At 33.6% G+C, this 16,056-nt stretch overlaps 1 protein-coding gene across 2 annotated transcripts in view; it reads left to right on the top strand.

Annotated features, from left to right (window-relative positions):
- The window catches only part of LOC126775975 (uncharacterized), a 30,176-nt gene extending 14,608 nt beyond the window's left edge, over nt 1-15,568 (top strand). The window contains exons 5-7 of one of the 2 annotated variants that reach the window (XM_050498214.1): nt 9,218-9,312; nt 9,613-9,738; nt 9,895-15,568. In XM_050498214.1, coding sequence (XP_050354171.1) covers nt 9,218-9,312; nt 9,613-9,738; nt 9,895-10,132 — 459 coding nt within the window. In that variant the 3' untranslated portion in view covers nt 10,133-15,568. Of the gene's footprint in view, nt 1-9,217; nt 9,313-9,612; nt 9,739-9,877 lie in introns of both variants that reach the window. The other variant, XM_050498215.1, reaches the window with a different exon arrangement.
- Nucleotides 15,569-16,056: the final 488 nt, after the last annotated feature.

Raw genomic sequence — 16,056 nt, forward strand, 5'->3', positions numbered from 1 at the left:
GTATATATTTATACGCAAATATAACCTCTATATTTCTACACTTCATAGAAAAACACAATTTTCCATGTACTAAACACTGCAAGCTTACAATGCGATGCTATTTAATCAAATTAAGCGATAACTTAGCGTAACACTGCTGATAAAATTAAACTTAATTAATTATTTAATGCTTAATTAGCTAAAATGCCACGTCTTCACAAAAGAAAGATTTTAACTGATATGTTGGTATAAAGTAACAGAATGTCCCACGGCTGGGCCACGACCTCGTCTTCCTTCGAGGAGAAGGTTTTGGAGTTCATTCACACTGCTCCAATGCGGGTTAGTGGATACATATATGGCAGAATTTAGCTGAAATTAGACACATGCAGGTTTCCTCACGATGCTCAGGACAGCCGAGCACGAGATGAATTAAAAACCAATGAATTTTTAGCGATGCTTGCCTGGGTTTGAACCCGCGAATAACATTAACGCGTTCTAGCGCGTTGGTGACTGAGTTATTATTCAGATGTCAAGAAACACAATAAACGTATTACTCGTAGCCGGTAGTTGTCATTATCATCTCGGAACTCGAAATAACAAATTATTCCCAGTCACATCAACTTGCGTTTTTCGATTCGGCGCTATTAAGATTTATTTACACGCTCACTGGGTGGTCTTTGAGTGCACTTCACGCTTTTTGACGTCACACCTTACATCTTGCGAGTTTGTTTGTGCTAAACGCCCGTCCGCCGAGTACCGACACGCTGTGATAATGCAAAGTTGAAAAACTCATACGTCTCTCTTTTTTTTCGATTATTTACATTGATTCGGCGTTTTGAATTTTATTTTATACTTTATACAAGGTTGCGTGTTTTGGTCGTTTTAATTTTTTTTTATATTGTTTTTTTTTTTATCGATTTTTAAATGTTCATATATAAGGTCGTTTTTAAGGTTTCTCAATATAGTTATACAGTATTCGGTTTCAATGAGAAATAAATTGCTTTGTATATTTTTTATTGCACGTGTTTTTTTTATAGTATAGGTAGGCGGACGAGCATATGGGCCACCTGATGGTAAGTGGACCAACGCCCACAGACATTGGCATTGTAAGAAATGTTAACTATCGCTTAAATCGCCAATACACCATCAACCTTGGGAAGATATAAGATGTTATATCCCTCGTGCCTATAATTACACTGGCTCACTCCTTCCCAAACGAAACACAACAATACCAAGTACTGCTGTTTTGCGGTAGAATATCGGTTGAGACGAGCTTGCACAAAGCCCTATCACCAGGATGTGTTTTGATTTTGAATAAATGTTTTTTTTTTATTCGTGATACTTTATTAATTGTCAAGAAATAGTTGCTCGTTAAAACAGGATACAAGAAATTATATAAAAAATGTTATTTACATAGTAAACATACTTTTTGGTAGTATTGTACCTGTATCATTAAATATTATATGTGTTAAATACACATTATATAATATATTTATATATTATATGTCGAATGTTCGCGTGGTGAACTACGATCAGGCTTATTCTTGTTGCTAAGAGATATGTTAATAATATATTATAACTGCATTATTTTATTATTTATCTTTAAGCCCCATTCTCTATTCTAACGGAATGCCTTAAAGAGACAGTTCCTACCGATTAGGGCTCCTGAGAATGAAATGTTGTTTATATTTGTAATTGAGTGAAATAGAGTCTCTATCCATCTATACAAAGATATTATACCGTATTGCATATTTTTTAGAGTAGTTTCGTACAGAAATACTCGCTATATTTCATCACATACACTCACAAGGGATATAATATCTTAGAGGCTATGTATGGTAAATCATTTACTACGAAAGAGAGATAGGAATCTCAAAATCTTTATGCTCAAACGATATTAATCTTTACCACAATAAATAACATATTAATTAAAAAAATATTCTTTAGATAATTGTTGTACCTACCTGGGTTTATGTTATCAGTATATTTAGAACCGTGAACAGCTCGTTGTATTTAATATTTCTATGACTGAGTTTTCAACAATATTTTGTTTATATTTGTCTTAAAGCAGCCCCTGACAATGCTATCGTCGTTGTTATATTCGTTAGATTTTTATTGTATAATTTTATTATATCAATTCGATTATCATCGGAGGGTTGTTTTTGTACTAGTTCGCTGTGAGGATTATAAAATCACCGTGAGCCGGTAGAGAGCGGAACGCATCGATTCATCCGAACGCGCCGCTATTCGTTTGATAGTTTGATGGACTATTGTTACACCGATGCGTAATATAACGTGTTCAATACATTGTCAGTTACTGGTGGTAGGGCTTTGTGCAAGCTCGTCTGGGTAGGTACCACCCACTCATCAGATATTCTACCGCAAAACAGCAGTACTTGGTATTGTTGTGTTCCGGTTTGAAGGGTGAGTGAGCCAGTGTGATTACAGGCACAAGGGACATAAAATATTAGTTCCCAAGGTTGGTGGCGCATTGGATATGAAAGCGATCGTTGACATTTCTTACAATGCCAATGTCAAAGGGCATTGGTGACCACTTACCATCAGGTGGTCCATATGCTCGTCCGCCTTCCTATTCTATAAAAAAAAGTTATTTATATTTGTATTGAAATATATATATACACAATCCATGATCCCGTCTAGGATAAACAAATATGGTCCAGGATATGATTTCATCAGAAACTAGTTGCAGAGACAACTGTGCAAATCAGTTGTTTAATCATAGTTAACGAAAATAATTAATTTGACTACTGTGTCTATGATAGTCGAAAAATATTAGTTCTTATAATACTTACTAATATTAATAAATACAAAGGTAAGTTTGTTTATTTGTTTGTTACGCTTTCACGCCTTATTTATTCAACCGATCATGGAACATTGCATACCAGTCAGAGATACAGAAAATTACATAGGGTACCTAACACCACCACCCTCGCACGCGAGCGGAGACGCGCGCGGATATAAATAAAATGGTTAATAAAGATTTACAGTTACAGCTTATAATGAGTATTTGATAGGAATATTACACTACATTGTAAGAAGCGGGTAGGTTATCCGGTATTTTGTAGTCTTTACCGTCTCCCCACAGCGGGCATTTGAAATATGAACGGGTGCGTACGGGGTGGGGCGCTGTGTAAATATTGGCAGATGTGAGTGGATGGCTGCAACGAGGCGCCACCCCTGCGTGACGTCACCGCGCTCCCATCTCGCCCACCCTCGCTACGTACGCTCTACGTGGAGATTTTGAAACGTAACTGACTTCGCTGATTCATGATATAACGGAATTTTTTCATATTTAAGTACCTATTTACTTTCATGTGCGATCCGCTTTAGTTTCTGCCAAAAGTAATATAAAATTACTTACGTACTACGGTACTAAAGTACAGTATAATAAAATTATTTTGCTATAATTTTAATATAATAAATCTATCTTTTAAGAATATCTTATATAATAAGAATATGAGTTAACAATTAACGTTTATACTGAAGGGTAAACAAACGAAAAAAAATTTTTTGTTTAGAATTTTATTTTTGGGCTGGGAACCTTTGCGGATACGCACTGCAACTCACCAAATTTTCATCACAATCGGATGAATGGCTACGGAACACGAAGACAAACATACAGACATTTTCATTGTTAACATATGGGACTTATACAACTTAACATTACATATAAACAAAAATATCCATTCCAAACAATTATTTCTTTCTTTTAGATGCTTTAAAAATAATAAAGTTTTAGACTATGTTCATACTTTAGCACAAGTGTGTTACACAATAAATACTCACCGTCTGATTTTAAAACCGAAGCGATAATCACGCGTTAACCAAACGTATCGTAGGCAAGTTTGCGCGTTTCATTAGCGTGAGAGTGCGCATGTGCATAGCGATCTTAATAAGTTAATTGACGTGCAAAAACGCGTACTCGCTTCACACTATGTAATGGCTTGCTATGAGTTAAACGTAACGTATTGACGCTAACCAAACCAGTTTCCGATCCTTCGGCTTTGATGTTACATGTTCGAAGAACGTATGCTATGCTTAGAAGGATTCTATGCATGAATATATGCACCTTATATTTTATCTACTTGAAATATATAAGAATACATAATAATAATGCATATATAATACGTTATAATATATTATAGCTCTGTATTTATTTTGTTGATGTTATATTTGTATGTATGTATATTTTTGATTATTCATTACTGCCTTCACGGATTTCTGCCTAGACTAAAGTTTGACTGGCAGAGAATGCCTTCAGGCATTAAGTACGCCTTTTGTTCCAACTACACATTGTAGTGGTCAAAAAAGTTTTGATCATGTTATATATATATCTTGGTTGTATCTTGAACAGCTCAGTCCTCACACAATCTTTAGAGCATTTCCTCTGCCCTAAGGTACGTATTACCTAGAACCGGTCGTAACCGGTTTTAGAAATAAGGTGTTGAACACGTACGTGCAAATGTCATCGGTTCATAATATCAACTTAGCAATTGTGTTATGATATTAATTGAAATGTATGTATTAGATTCGTGCTAATTAAATAAAACAATTTGTATAGTCTAGGAGAGCGAAGTCCAGGTCGGGAAGGTATTTAAGTATAAAAATACGCAAAGAGTTATAGTTTAGGTTTACCTTATCGCAGATTTTTGTGTAAGTCCTGGGCGTCTTGAGTAGCGTCTTGAGGTACTTTATCACATTTTCTAAAACCAAATAGCAATAGTTTGTGTTGCAATGATTTGAAGAATAAGTGTGCCAGTGTTATAACATTCAAGCGCTATACATCATTATTTCTATTTGTTGGCGTATGACGACCGTACCGTAACAGCCTGTGAATGTCCCACTGCTGGGCTAAAGGCCTCCTCTCCTCTTTTTGAGGAAAAGGTTATGACGATGTAACAGTTAATTCAACTTACAGTGCCAATGTTTGTGAGCGCTGGTGATGGCCACCACTAGCGCTCACAAAAAGGTCTCCATATTTAACTTAAACCAACAGCTGGGCTAAAATAAGCCGAGATGGCCCTGTGGTAAGAACGCGTGAATCTTAACCGATGATCGGGGATTCAAACCCGGGCAAGCACCACTGAATTTTCATGTGCTTAATTTGTGATTATAATTCAACTCTTGCTTTACGATGAAGGAAAACATCGTGAGGAAACCTGCATGTGTCTAATTTCGCTGAAATTCTGCCACATGTCTATTCCACCCGCACAGCAACAGGAGCAGCGTGGTGGAATAAGCTCCAAATATTCTCCTCAAAAAAAGGAGAGGAGGCCTTTAGCCCATCAGTGGGACATTCGCAGGCTGTTACGGTATTTAATTTAATTAAAAAAAAACTTGATGTTAACACGTAATGAAAAATATATTTGTTTCAAATTGTTTCTAAATATGACAATTTCATTAAAATCTTAAAACAAAACATTAGTACATAGTTAAAACATGTGTGTAGACAGGCAGTAATATTATTATTACAAGAGCTTTCTTAGAGAAATCATTTGAGACGTGACTTTAAATGTTTGCTGGACGCATTCTGAAACGTCGATGCCAGAGACGTAGGAAACGGACGGTTTGACAGTAAAACATAAGTAATGTGTGTATTTTTTTTTTTTATAGAATAGGAAGGTGGACGAGCATATGGGCCACCTGATGGTAAGTGGTCACCAAACGCCCTTAGACATTGGCATTGTAAGAAATGTCAACTATCGCTTATAGCCAATGCGCCACCAACCTTAGGAACTAAGATTTTATGTCCCTTGTGCCTGTAATAACACTGGCTCACTCACCCTTCAAACCGGAACACAACAATATCAAGTATTGCTGTTTTGCGGTAGAATATCTGATGAGTGGGTGGTACCTACCCAGACGAGCTTGCACAAAGCCCTACCACCAGTAATAATAATATATTAAATTAAAACGATTATCGTATGTCGAAGATATAATGTAGCTTATAAAAATTGATAAATTGATCCATTTACCATCTGTTTCTGAACGATCCTTTTAAGGATACTTTGTTCAGACCGATCTTTTTTCTGTGTTTAGCTTCCAGCTCTTCACACTGAAGTTTTGTTCTTGTTGTATCACTATTTTTGCGTCTCTAGTTGCTTATAAGTAAGCGTGTTGGTGTTCTTACCCCGTCGCAGAAATATGATCAAATCGTATATGCATCCTAGTATTTAGTAATTGACTGTTCAGAATCTACAATCGGTTCGAAAATAAATAATGTAATGTCCTCCGGACCGGTTTCGGTCACGGCGGCCAGCTGTACTTGATTACTATAATAATGTTATATTAGGAAGCTGTGTGTGTAATTAAGGACATATTTTGTTATTAAGATTTTGTATGATTGTACGTATCTACCTCTTATTTATCTTAATCCTTTTTCCTTTCTTGAGTATGCTGGAATATCTTCAAAAGATAAGAATGTTGTTTTATATTTAGTTCTCTTTTGACATTTTTTTTGTGAAAATAATAAGTTCTTATTACTTCTGATACGTCTAACAAGGTTACAAAGAAACTGTGATATTTTTATTTTTTTAACAATTATTTCTTTATTCGAAATTTCCGGCATGCGTCTGTCCCTATTCCGATCAGTAATACGTCTGTGGTCGTAACTGACAGGCACAGGAACAAACAGAATTGTCCTGTTTAACGAATGTCCGTCTGTACACATGTGTATACATGTACCTACTAATCTTCACGTGATATTGATACCACGTGTAAAAGCCTTAATGGCGGTAATATGTCCAAAGTTTGTGCCAATAATTAATTTCCGGATAATATTTGTTCGTGTATTTCCCGGACACATAGATCAATGTAGTTGGTTTATTTACCTTGTTTGTATGTATTAATGTTGTAACTATAAACCATTGATCTAGTTGTGATTACGTTTGGTGGGTTCTATTGCGTGCGCCCGCGAAGCTACCTGGTCCCTAACACAGGGTCAAGCTGCGGGGGAGAACTAGTTTCAAATAAATACGACCTCTTTAACTGTTTATGTATTATAATGAAGAGATAAAAAAAGAATTAAGATGAAACGTATTAAAAATTGAGAAAATAAAATAACGAGTTTGATTTGCAATAAGTGTGATATGAATTTTAATTTTTAATCACATCGCAACATATTTAATATAATACCTTAGGTGGCGGGCACCAACTGGATGCGGAAGGCGAGGGAGCTTTGGCGCACCTTGGGAGAGGCCTATGTTCAGCAGTGGACAACGATTGGCTGTTGATTGATTGATTGATTGATAAAAATATATATGAAATAGATATATAACATTATATAATACTATTTTTATATAAGCAAAGCTACAAGAAAGAGTTAAGTAATGTAGGAGGCCTACCTAGATGTTTCCAGTCAGCATGGCCCGGTCGAGTTCATGCATTCATTAACTGAACAATCGTCTACAGAATTGGCAATTGGATTTGTTTCAAATGTATGTGCAAAAATATACATCATTAGTATTGGCATACGTTAGTTGTAGTTTATATAAAATTGTAGTTGAGGTTATATTTATCGTATTGTTTTTTAAAGAATCCTAGTCTATTTAGAGGTGTGACTGAAATCTTTATTTTCCCGTTAATTAAATGTTGAATTATGATTATTTAGTAAAAAAATAACTAACAGATAAATATATAATTAAACAAAAAGATGAACTATCCCAAGCCATACGATTCCATTGTCTATTAGCAAAAGTTGACTCAAGCGCTCATTAAAAAAAAAACAGGATTCTATATCCACAAATATTAAAATCGTATGCATAATACTTATCTCAAAGCCAGTAGCAGAGGGTTAAGTATATTGTATATTACAATGCTTTTGTGGCTGATAGTACGTTAGAATTTTCCTATACCGAACCCATACGGTATGTATAACTATGGTATGTATAACTATGGCTTGGTCACAAAAACACTGCTACTGGTGGTAGGGCTTTGTGCAAGCTCGTCTGGGTAGGTACCACCCACTCATCAGATATTCTACCGCAAAACAGCAATACTTGATATTGTTGTGTTCCGGTTTGAAGGGTGAGTGAGCCAGTGTAATTACAGGCACAAGGGACATAAAATCTTAGTTCCCAAGGTTGGTGGCGCATTGGCTATAAGCGATGGTTGACATTTCTTACAATGCCAATGTCTAAGGGCGTTTGGTGACCACTTACCATCAGGTGGCCCATATGCTCGTCCACCTTCCTATTCTATAAAAAAAAAAAAAAAAATAACACGTCAAATGACTTATCTTACGTATACGTGTATGATGTTCTATTTGTGTTATTGAAACCTCGTATATATGTTGCTGGGTCGAATAAAAGCACAACGAATAATATCATACTATTGAGACATTATCTTTTCGTCTCGACTCGCGTGCGCAACACACATCAGTTCTTCATCTTATAATTATTTATCATTAATACAAGTATTCAATTTCCAAAGTCTTCGTTATTTTTACCACCACAAAGGCAGCTATCGAAGCTAACAAAATGGTATTGATAACATTAAAATAAACATATCACGTGGACCTTAAGTGAATAACGTAAATGAAATCGTTGAGTTTTTGGATTCTTAGTTTGCTTGATCCGCTGTTATTGGTAAAGTGATTTTTTTTGCCATATATTAATCAACCAACTCGCAGAAAATCCCGTTAGACGATTGTAATGGTGTTGACGAAGCTACGAGCTATCTACTCCCACTTACGTGTCACGAGCAGCGTTGTGTAACGACCAAACCTTCTAAAGGAGATACAATTTAGTTATATTATTGTCAATATTGTAATTTGTTTGAAATATATTATATTTGGTAAAGCCCGCCTCGTTGGCTCACCTAGTGGCTGGATGTAAGGCCGTAGACACAGAGATCCTGGGTTCAATTTCCAGGTCGAGCCAATAAAAAGTTATTGAAACTCCCGTGCCTCGGAAAGCACGTAAAGCCGTTGGTCTCGCGCCTGAACTCTTTCCGGTCGTGTCGGATTGCCGTCTCATCGGATTATGAGAGTTAGGGAATAGAGAGTGCATCTGTGTTTGCGCACACACTTGTGCACTACAATATCTCCTGAGATCCTCCTATCTCCTCTCTTGAGATTGGCCGCCGTGGCCGAAATCGGTCTGGAGGACATTATTTGCTAAAGCAATGTTTCAGTTACATTTACCTGTTCTAGTTATAAATTATATAAATATATTCTGTGTAAGTTGTAATAGTAGATTCGTTTTATCATTTGTTGCAGAGCTCTCTGCGTGCTTCGGAGGCTGATAAGCGACGCATGATGGATCGAATTTTGAAAATGGAAGACGAAATACGACTATTGAGGCTATCGAGCGGGTCAGTATAATATAAACACTAAAAAAAAAATTGCAAGAAATTTTTTTTAATTAGGTTTTCAATAATATATAAACAAATACTCTTCTTTTCTTCGTAGCGATTTTACTTATTTACTCGATCTTCTTAAGCAGTTTTAAGCAAACCAGTCGTCGTTAAGTTTATTTATATGTTTCTCTGTTTGTGTTATTTGCGATTTACGAGATGTATGGCATACTTTTGAGGATACAAGGATAAATACCACAATACCTGGTCAAAAAAATTGTTTCTTTGTAAGACTAATAACTTATATAAATATAATAGGTACGACCCTAACGAAAATCGAATGAACGGGAACGCGGAAGACGCAGAGAGTGAACGGCTGCGCTTGCGCAAGGAACTAACTGACATGCGCAAAGCGAAGCAGAGCGCAGAGGAGCATACCCTTAAGTAAGCATTTTATTAAAGTATGACATTGCGATATCTATAAAAAACCAAATGTGAAAAATAATTTTATTTATAACTGCAATTTTCTCAATCCATTATGTGCGAGTCCATTATATTAAGCAACATTTTAATATATTTTAAGGCTAAACTCACTTGCAGACTTGAACGTCTAGTAACGCAGCTACGTTCAAAATTCAACGGCCTACAGATAACGAACGGACCCGACTCGTTGCCGAGCGATCACGAACACGATACGCGCACGCGACGAACCAGCAACTCGACAAATCCGACAAACATTTCGACCAACAATTTAAGCAACAACTTGCCCAATCTCACTAATCTGTCCAACACTTCGGCCAATTCGACGGTAGTCTTTGGACCAGTTACGGATTTGTAGCGAATGGAACTTGGGCATGTAATGTGCTACATTGTCACGGACTTTTTCAAGTCGTTAAGACATAGGATGGTAAAATAGCGCTGATTTTTGAGCAATAATTGAGTGTTGATTAATAATAGATGTGTGCTAACGATTGCAGTGTCCGTTACGTATTGTGTGATTTTTAATAAAACTATGTTTAGTGAATCGAGAATCTCGTAATTAAAAGCAAATATCGAATTAACTTCAAATCATATTACACTCGTTTCAAAATTTATGTCTAAATAACTTCATTTCATAATTAAAATCTCTTTAATATTTGATTGGAAGTACAATATGTTAAATTTTAAAATATATTTCATTAAACTCTCTCGCCTTGTTGATAGCTTCGGCGTTATGTACTTATAAATATTGGTTAGTATCGTTAAAATGGAACGAATTTTCGGCATTGCTCATTAAATATCTGTGATTTTGTTTACTTATAATCATTAATTACTGGGCTCGATGTCAAGCTTTACATAATTGTAAATATTCATTTAATTTATACATATTAAATACAATAATGTTATGCAAACATTGTAACTAACTGTTTTTATAAAGTTACAACTATAACCAAAATAACTATTATTGAAGCCGTATAGATTTTATTTGAACAAGCGTTCAAATAAAATCTATACGGCTAAACAAATAAAATAAAATCTTTGTTTAAGTTATTAGGCTAACAATAGCCTTTTTTGACGATATTTTTTGACAAAATTGACCCATTTAGTGCCGATGGGGTTATTATTGCCCCTTATTTATTATTTTTCAACTGAAAACTACAAATTACTATAACAGAGTAGTTCAAGGTGTTCAATAAGCAAGATAAGTGTAAAATTATGCAGTGGCGCAGTTAGATGGGAAAAGGGGACCTTATAAGGTGTGGTGTTACATTGATTGGGACAAATATCGTTATAAATTGGTACTCAGCACTGATTCAAAAGTATGGATAAATTATATATTTATTCTATGACTGCCAATATTTATTTGGTACTTGGTATTGCTAGTAAATGTAAGTATAAAATAGTTCAATAAATAACTGTTAAGCTTGTTTTTTTTTAATATCTTGCTCCTAGGGCCCCATCTCCCTAAGGAGTACGCCGCACCGCCTTGCCCCATAATATCTTCGTCACTGCATTTACGGGTTGACCCGTTGTTATTTTTTTAACTTTAAAATAATTTCGCTTCTGACATCGCGGTTTTGTTTTTCGTAAAGATCGAATTATATTCATTTCCTCATATAATATGTACATTGATTTATCACCACGAAAGAGTTTGAATTATTTTAATTAACACGTTGCTGTATGTTTTTGTGCGCGTTTGCGTTTTTTTTTTCCTTAGGTGTCATTGACCTCGCTTCTTATTTGTTGATTATTTTATAACATGTAAGATTGCTCAGTTTTACGGACGTTTTTATAAATTTCACAATTTAATTTTTTTTTTTGATTTTTAATTTGCGGTTAATTAAATGTTATTGTAAAATTAAAGAGATGCTTTTGTTTTTCATTTTCATCTATTTATTAACGAACAGTTTTTACAAGTGTATCTGTTTTGCTTATATAATACAGGTAACGAGTAGAAATGTGCCACTAGAAGCAATTTGAATTCGTGAACTTTTTCGCATTAATCATGTTGCTTGCTCTATATATTTTAAAAACGTTAATATAAAAAAAAATACTAATATTGGTTGATAGACGAAAGTTTCTAACCGTTAACTAATATAAAAGAACATAGGATTTTATACAATACCTAAAAATAAAATTGTTCATATTATAATTGTCTATATAAACATACAAGTTATATATATATATATATAACTCCCCCTCATAATATCACTATGTAATATAAGCTTCTCAAAAAATCTTAAATTTCAAGTTCATGCGTTTATGAGTTATGAACCCTTTGTCTTGTCGATTTGACGGATAGCAAGGGGTAAGCAAGGCTGGATAGGGAACAAAATGTCACACGAATTAATTTTACGAAAATCATAACTGAAAAAAAATTATATTGAAATTGACATTTTGTACAGATCTTAATCATATTTTTTTTTTATAAAAGATATCATCTATCTTTTATTTTAATCAGCATCTATATACACGTTAATTCTAAATAACAGTGCAAATTTAATAGAATATAATAATTAAGTGATCAGAGTGAAATAGAAACACCGCGTTTTGTAAGAAAATTATTATATTTTTTTTTTTATATTCGCCGGGAGGGCAAATGACTCTACTCCACCACGGTAAGTGGTAGTAGAGTCCAAACGCGACGACGGCCAGTACAGACGGAAAAAACGTTCTGCACTAGCCGCCCTCGCCTTGCCGGCCCGCAAGTTGCCAATATTTTAAAATAATTTCAATAGACCACAAATAAAAAGCCATGCCTTTTTGTCCCTTTCTAACGTACAATGCGACAAGATGTCGGTGTCTAGTGATGACCTTTATTCTAAACTATTATGTTTGTGAGTCTTTTTTGGTATATAAATTTAAGATGACCCCTTGTTTTATATCGAAATAAGAAAATCGATTAGTATTTGTAATGCTCTCTAGTTTAACATAAAATTAATTATTTTGTTGTCTAACGCAGTGTCTAAATACTCAAATAGCGTTGAGAGATGTTTGTTTTTATATTTACAAATGCTATCAATAAATAAGACTAAAAATATAATAAATATATAACTTTCTGTAATAATAATTAAAATGAGTACTCACCTTTGTCTAACTTCACCTGTAATTCATAAAAAAAAACGTCTTTATTTATTTTTTTATCAAGTCTGCTGCCTGTTTTCAATGTAATACTAATATTATTCATTACTATTAAATGTAGCACTTGTGTTTGTGGGTCGATAAAGGTTCAAAGGGGTCAGAATCGAACTGCAACCTTCATATTGCCAGGTTGCCTGTCAATTGTTGAGCAATTAAGACGTCATTGTTCCTATTAACTTGTCGTAATAGAACAACCAGACTATGTATTAATAAATATCTTAATTATTATGAAAAACGTTTTACATATATGAAAATAGCGAATAAATTAATATTAATATTAGAAGTATATTTTGGCCTCTTTAATAGCGTGTTATCTATAATATTGTGATTCAAGTTTTGTCTAAATACTCAAGTAATGTTGTTTGTCCGCGTGTTTATAAATACTAACGATTCAGTGTACGTAGAAAATTGACTCGTGTAATTCATATATGTGTAATTTTGCTTATAAAAAATATTCGTTTTTTATCAATTCGGCTTGGTAGCTCGACCAGACTATGTATAAATCGTAAAATATAATAGTTATGGAGCGATTTGATTATACTAAAGATAAAATAACATAAAGTGCAAGTAAGTTTTTTGTATATTGTATATAGTATAATAAACTGGCTGAGTAATAGTTAATAATACAAAGTAATTATAATAATAATTAATAATCATAAGCTAACCGAAGCAATATGCCTTACACAGAGATAATTAATATTAGTATCATCCTAATATAACACGAGATTCTTTACACGTTTGATTAACTCAATTCTTCATTATCTAGTCCATACAAGCATTTACACGTTTTTTATTCCACACGTTATATATAATACATATTATTTCATATATTATATAAATTACAGTAAACGACGCACATTAAAATACTATGTATAATCAAATATTTTGTAGATCGTAAGCTAATAACACACGTAGCAACCTATAAAGCTATCTACTGTCAAAGAAATGGCATGGCCTTTGACTTGTAACATTTCGACAATTCGATTTATTAAAAAAAAAAAATTGAATATATTATCTACATTTTACTAACCACCGACTTCATATTTAGAATAGACTGATTTCACTAATTTATTATCTAACTATTATTAAATCAAATACCAAATTAAAATAAATTTAATCTTTAGATACTATCATAGATTTTTATTAACTTATTATAATTATAATTTAATATAGTACTATATAATCATTGTATGAAAAGTTTCAAGATAATATGTAACATTAAAATTGATTTCAATATTATTTAAAGTGAATAAAATACTTATAATTTTGACGTTAATTGTAAAAACAATAAGCCGGTTACACACGTACGACTCGAGTTCGCGAATAACCGTCATGGGAAGTGACGCTATATAAATTATTCCAATCGAAGAACGAGTAAAGATAAACAAACCTTGATTAGATTTACATATTCCACGCGATTTGCTAATAGTTCTGCTGTGTTATACACTACAAACAGTTCTTGATTAATTTACTTTTATTTATAATACAACACTATTCCACTTAAATAGTTATAACCTTGCAAAGTTCCGAATACAACTTCGCGGGCATTAAAAACGTCATTTTCACGCGAATCCATAGTGTAATACCATTATTATATTATTCGGGATCTCGACAAATGATATCGCGGTAATTCAATGTCAAAGTTGTTTTTTTGTCTTTACTCTTCTTGTGATTGAAATAGGCTTTATTAGCCGATATCCCTGCGAGTTATGTATGAATATTTAAATTAGGTAACGTTAAATTTTTCTGCTAACCGTCCACACGTATTAGATCGCCACGAACGTGTTTTACGAACACAAGTGTTTAATGTTCGTTAATGGTTTGTAACGTATCATATTGTAACGCAACAAATTCGTTCGTACGTTATTATGATTTAAATTTTCTAACTCGTTTTTTTAATTATAGTAACGTTCGTATTCTAGAATAAAATAATGGTGCCTTATTCGTAATCATGTCCGCCCATGAATATATGTCTGTTTTTGTGTACTCTGTGCCATTTTCTTTTATAATGAATATACTTCTGTGCTTGTTTTTATTTTGTCATATTCAAAATATACGATACTATGTAAGCTCATTCGTAATTAAACCTTGATAAATGTTCATATTTATACCAATTTAGTATTTTAAGGTTGTGTATTTGTGTTTAGATGTGTTGATTAGCTTTGGTTATTGTTTTAATGTTTAAGATTTACCAAACAAAAGGTCTCGTATGATAGTAATTTAAACGGAGCACTAATATGCACATTAATATTGTATAATCTGTTTCTATCTAATGTGTACAAATGGAAAACAAATTTAATTATGTTTTTATACTTACGTTTACATACTGAAATGATGATCAATGTTAGATTAATTAATTAGAATAGCCGACCATTGAGAGCTCAGTATTTAATTTAACTTTAATCATCATTGTTCTCGTCATTTGTCTCGATGTTTTTTTTAAACATTGTTGTTAATACATATTGGAGTTATCAATAAGAAAATGTGTTCGGTACTTTGTTTGCGATTTGTACAAATTAGTTTGAAAAAAATGGTGCGTGTTTCATTTTGTAATACTCATTTACAATTATTTATATTATTATTTAACTGTCTAAAATGTCACAATTTGTAAGTTCAATGGCTGGTATAAGGTTATAAATATAAAATAAATGATTAAAACCGAACTGTGTCTAATTTCTAATGTCCCTTCGAAACAAAGAAATATTAAGCAAACAGTGTCGCTATAATAATGACAGTTCAATTGGTTTTTAACCCTAGCCCGGGGTAATTTACTCGATGAGACAAAGGGTATTGTTTTCTATTTTGAATGTTTTGAATGAAAACAGAGTGCGCAAGGGCAAGCGGCACGCGCCCTGGCCGCCGCGTGCGCAACCTCGCGTGATGGGCGATGGCTGGGAACTTCCGTGCGCGTCATCGCACGCGTTGTGGGAATGAATGACAAGAATCGTTTTTTTTTACTATTTTCCGATAAAGGGGAAATTAGAAAGTGGTTAATTGATGATACTCGTTATACTTTTATGTAAGATAATGAGGTTATTAAAATTGTACATTTTAAAGAAATATTTTTTTTTATCATTTATATTTTTAGAAGGAATTTAAATTGTGGCAGTATGTGATTCTACCTTCGCTATTGTAGTAACT

Source organism: Nymphalis io, chromosome 19, assembly GCF_905147045.1.
Source record: "Nymphalis io chromosome 19, ilAglIoxx1.1, whole genome shotgun sequence".
NCBI classification, from domain to species: domain Eukaryota; kingdom Metazoa; phylum Arthropoda; class Insecta; order Lepidoptera; family Nymphalidae; genus Nymphalis; species Nymphalis io.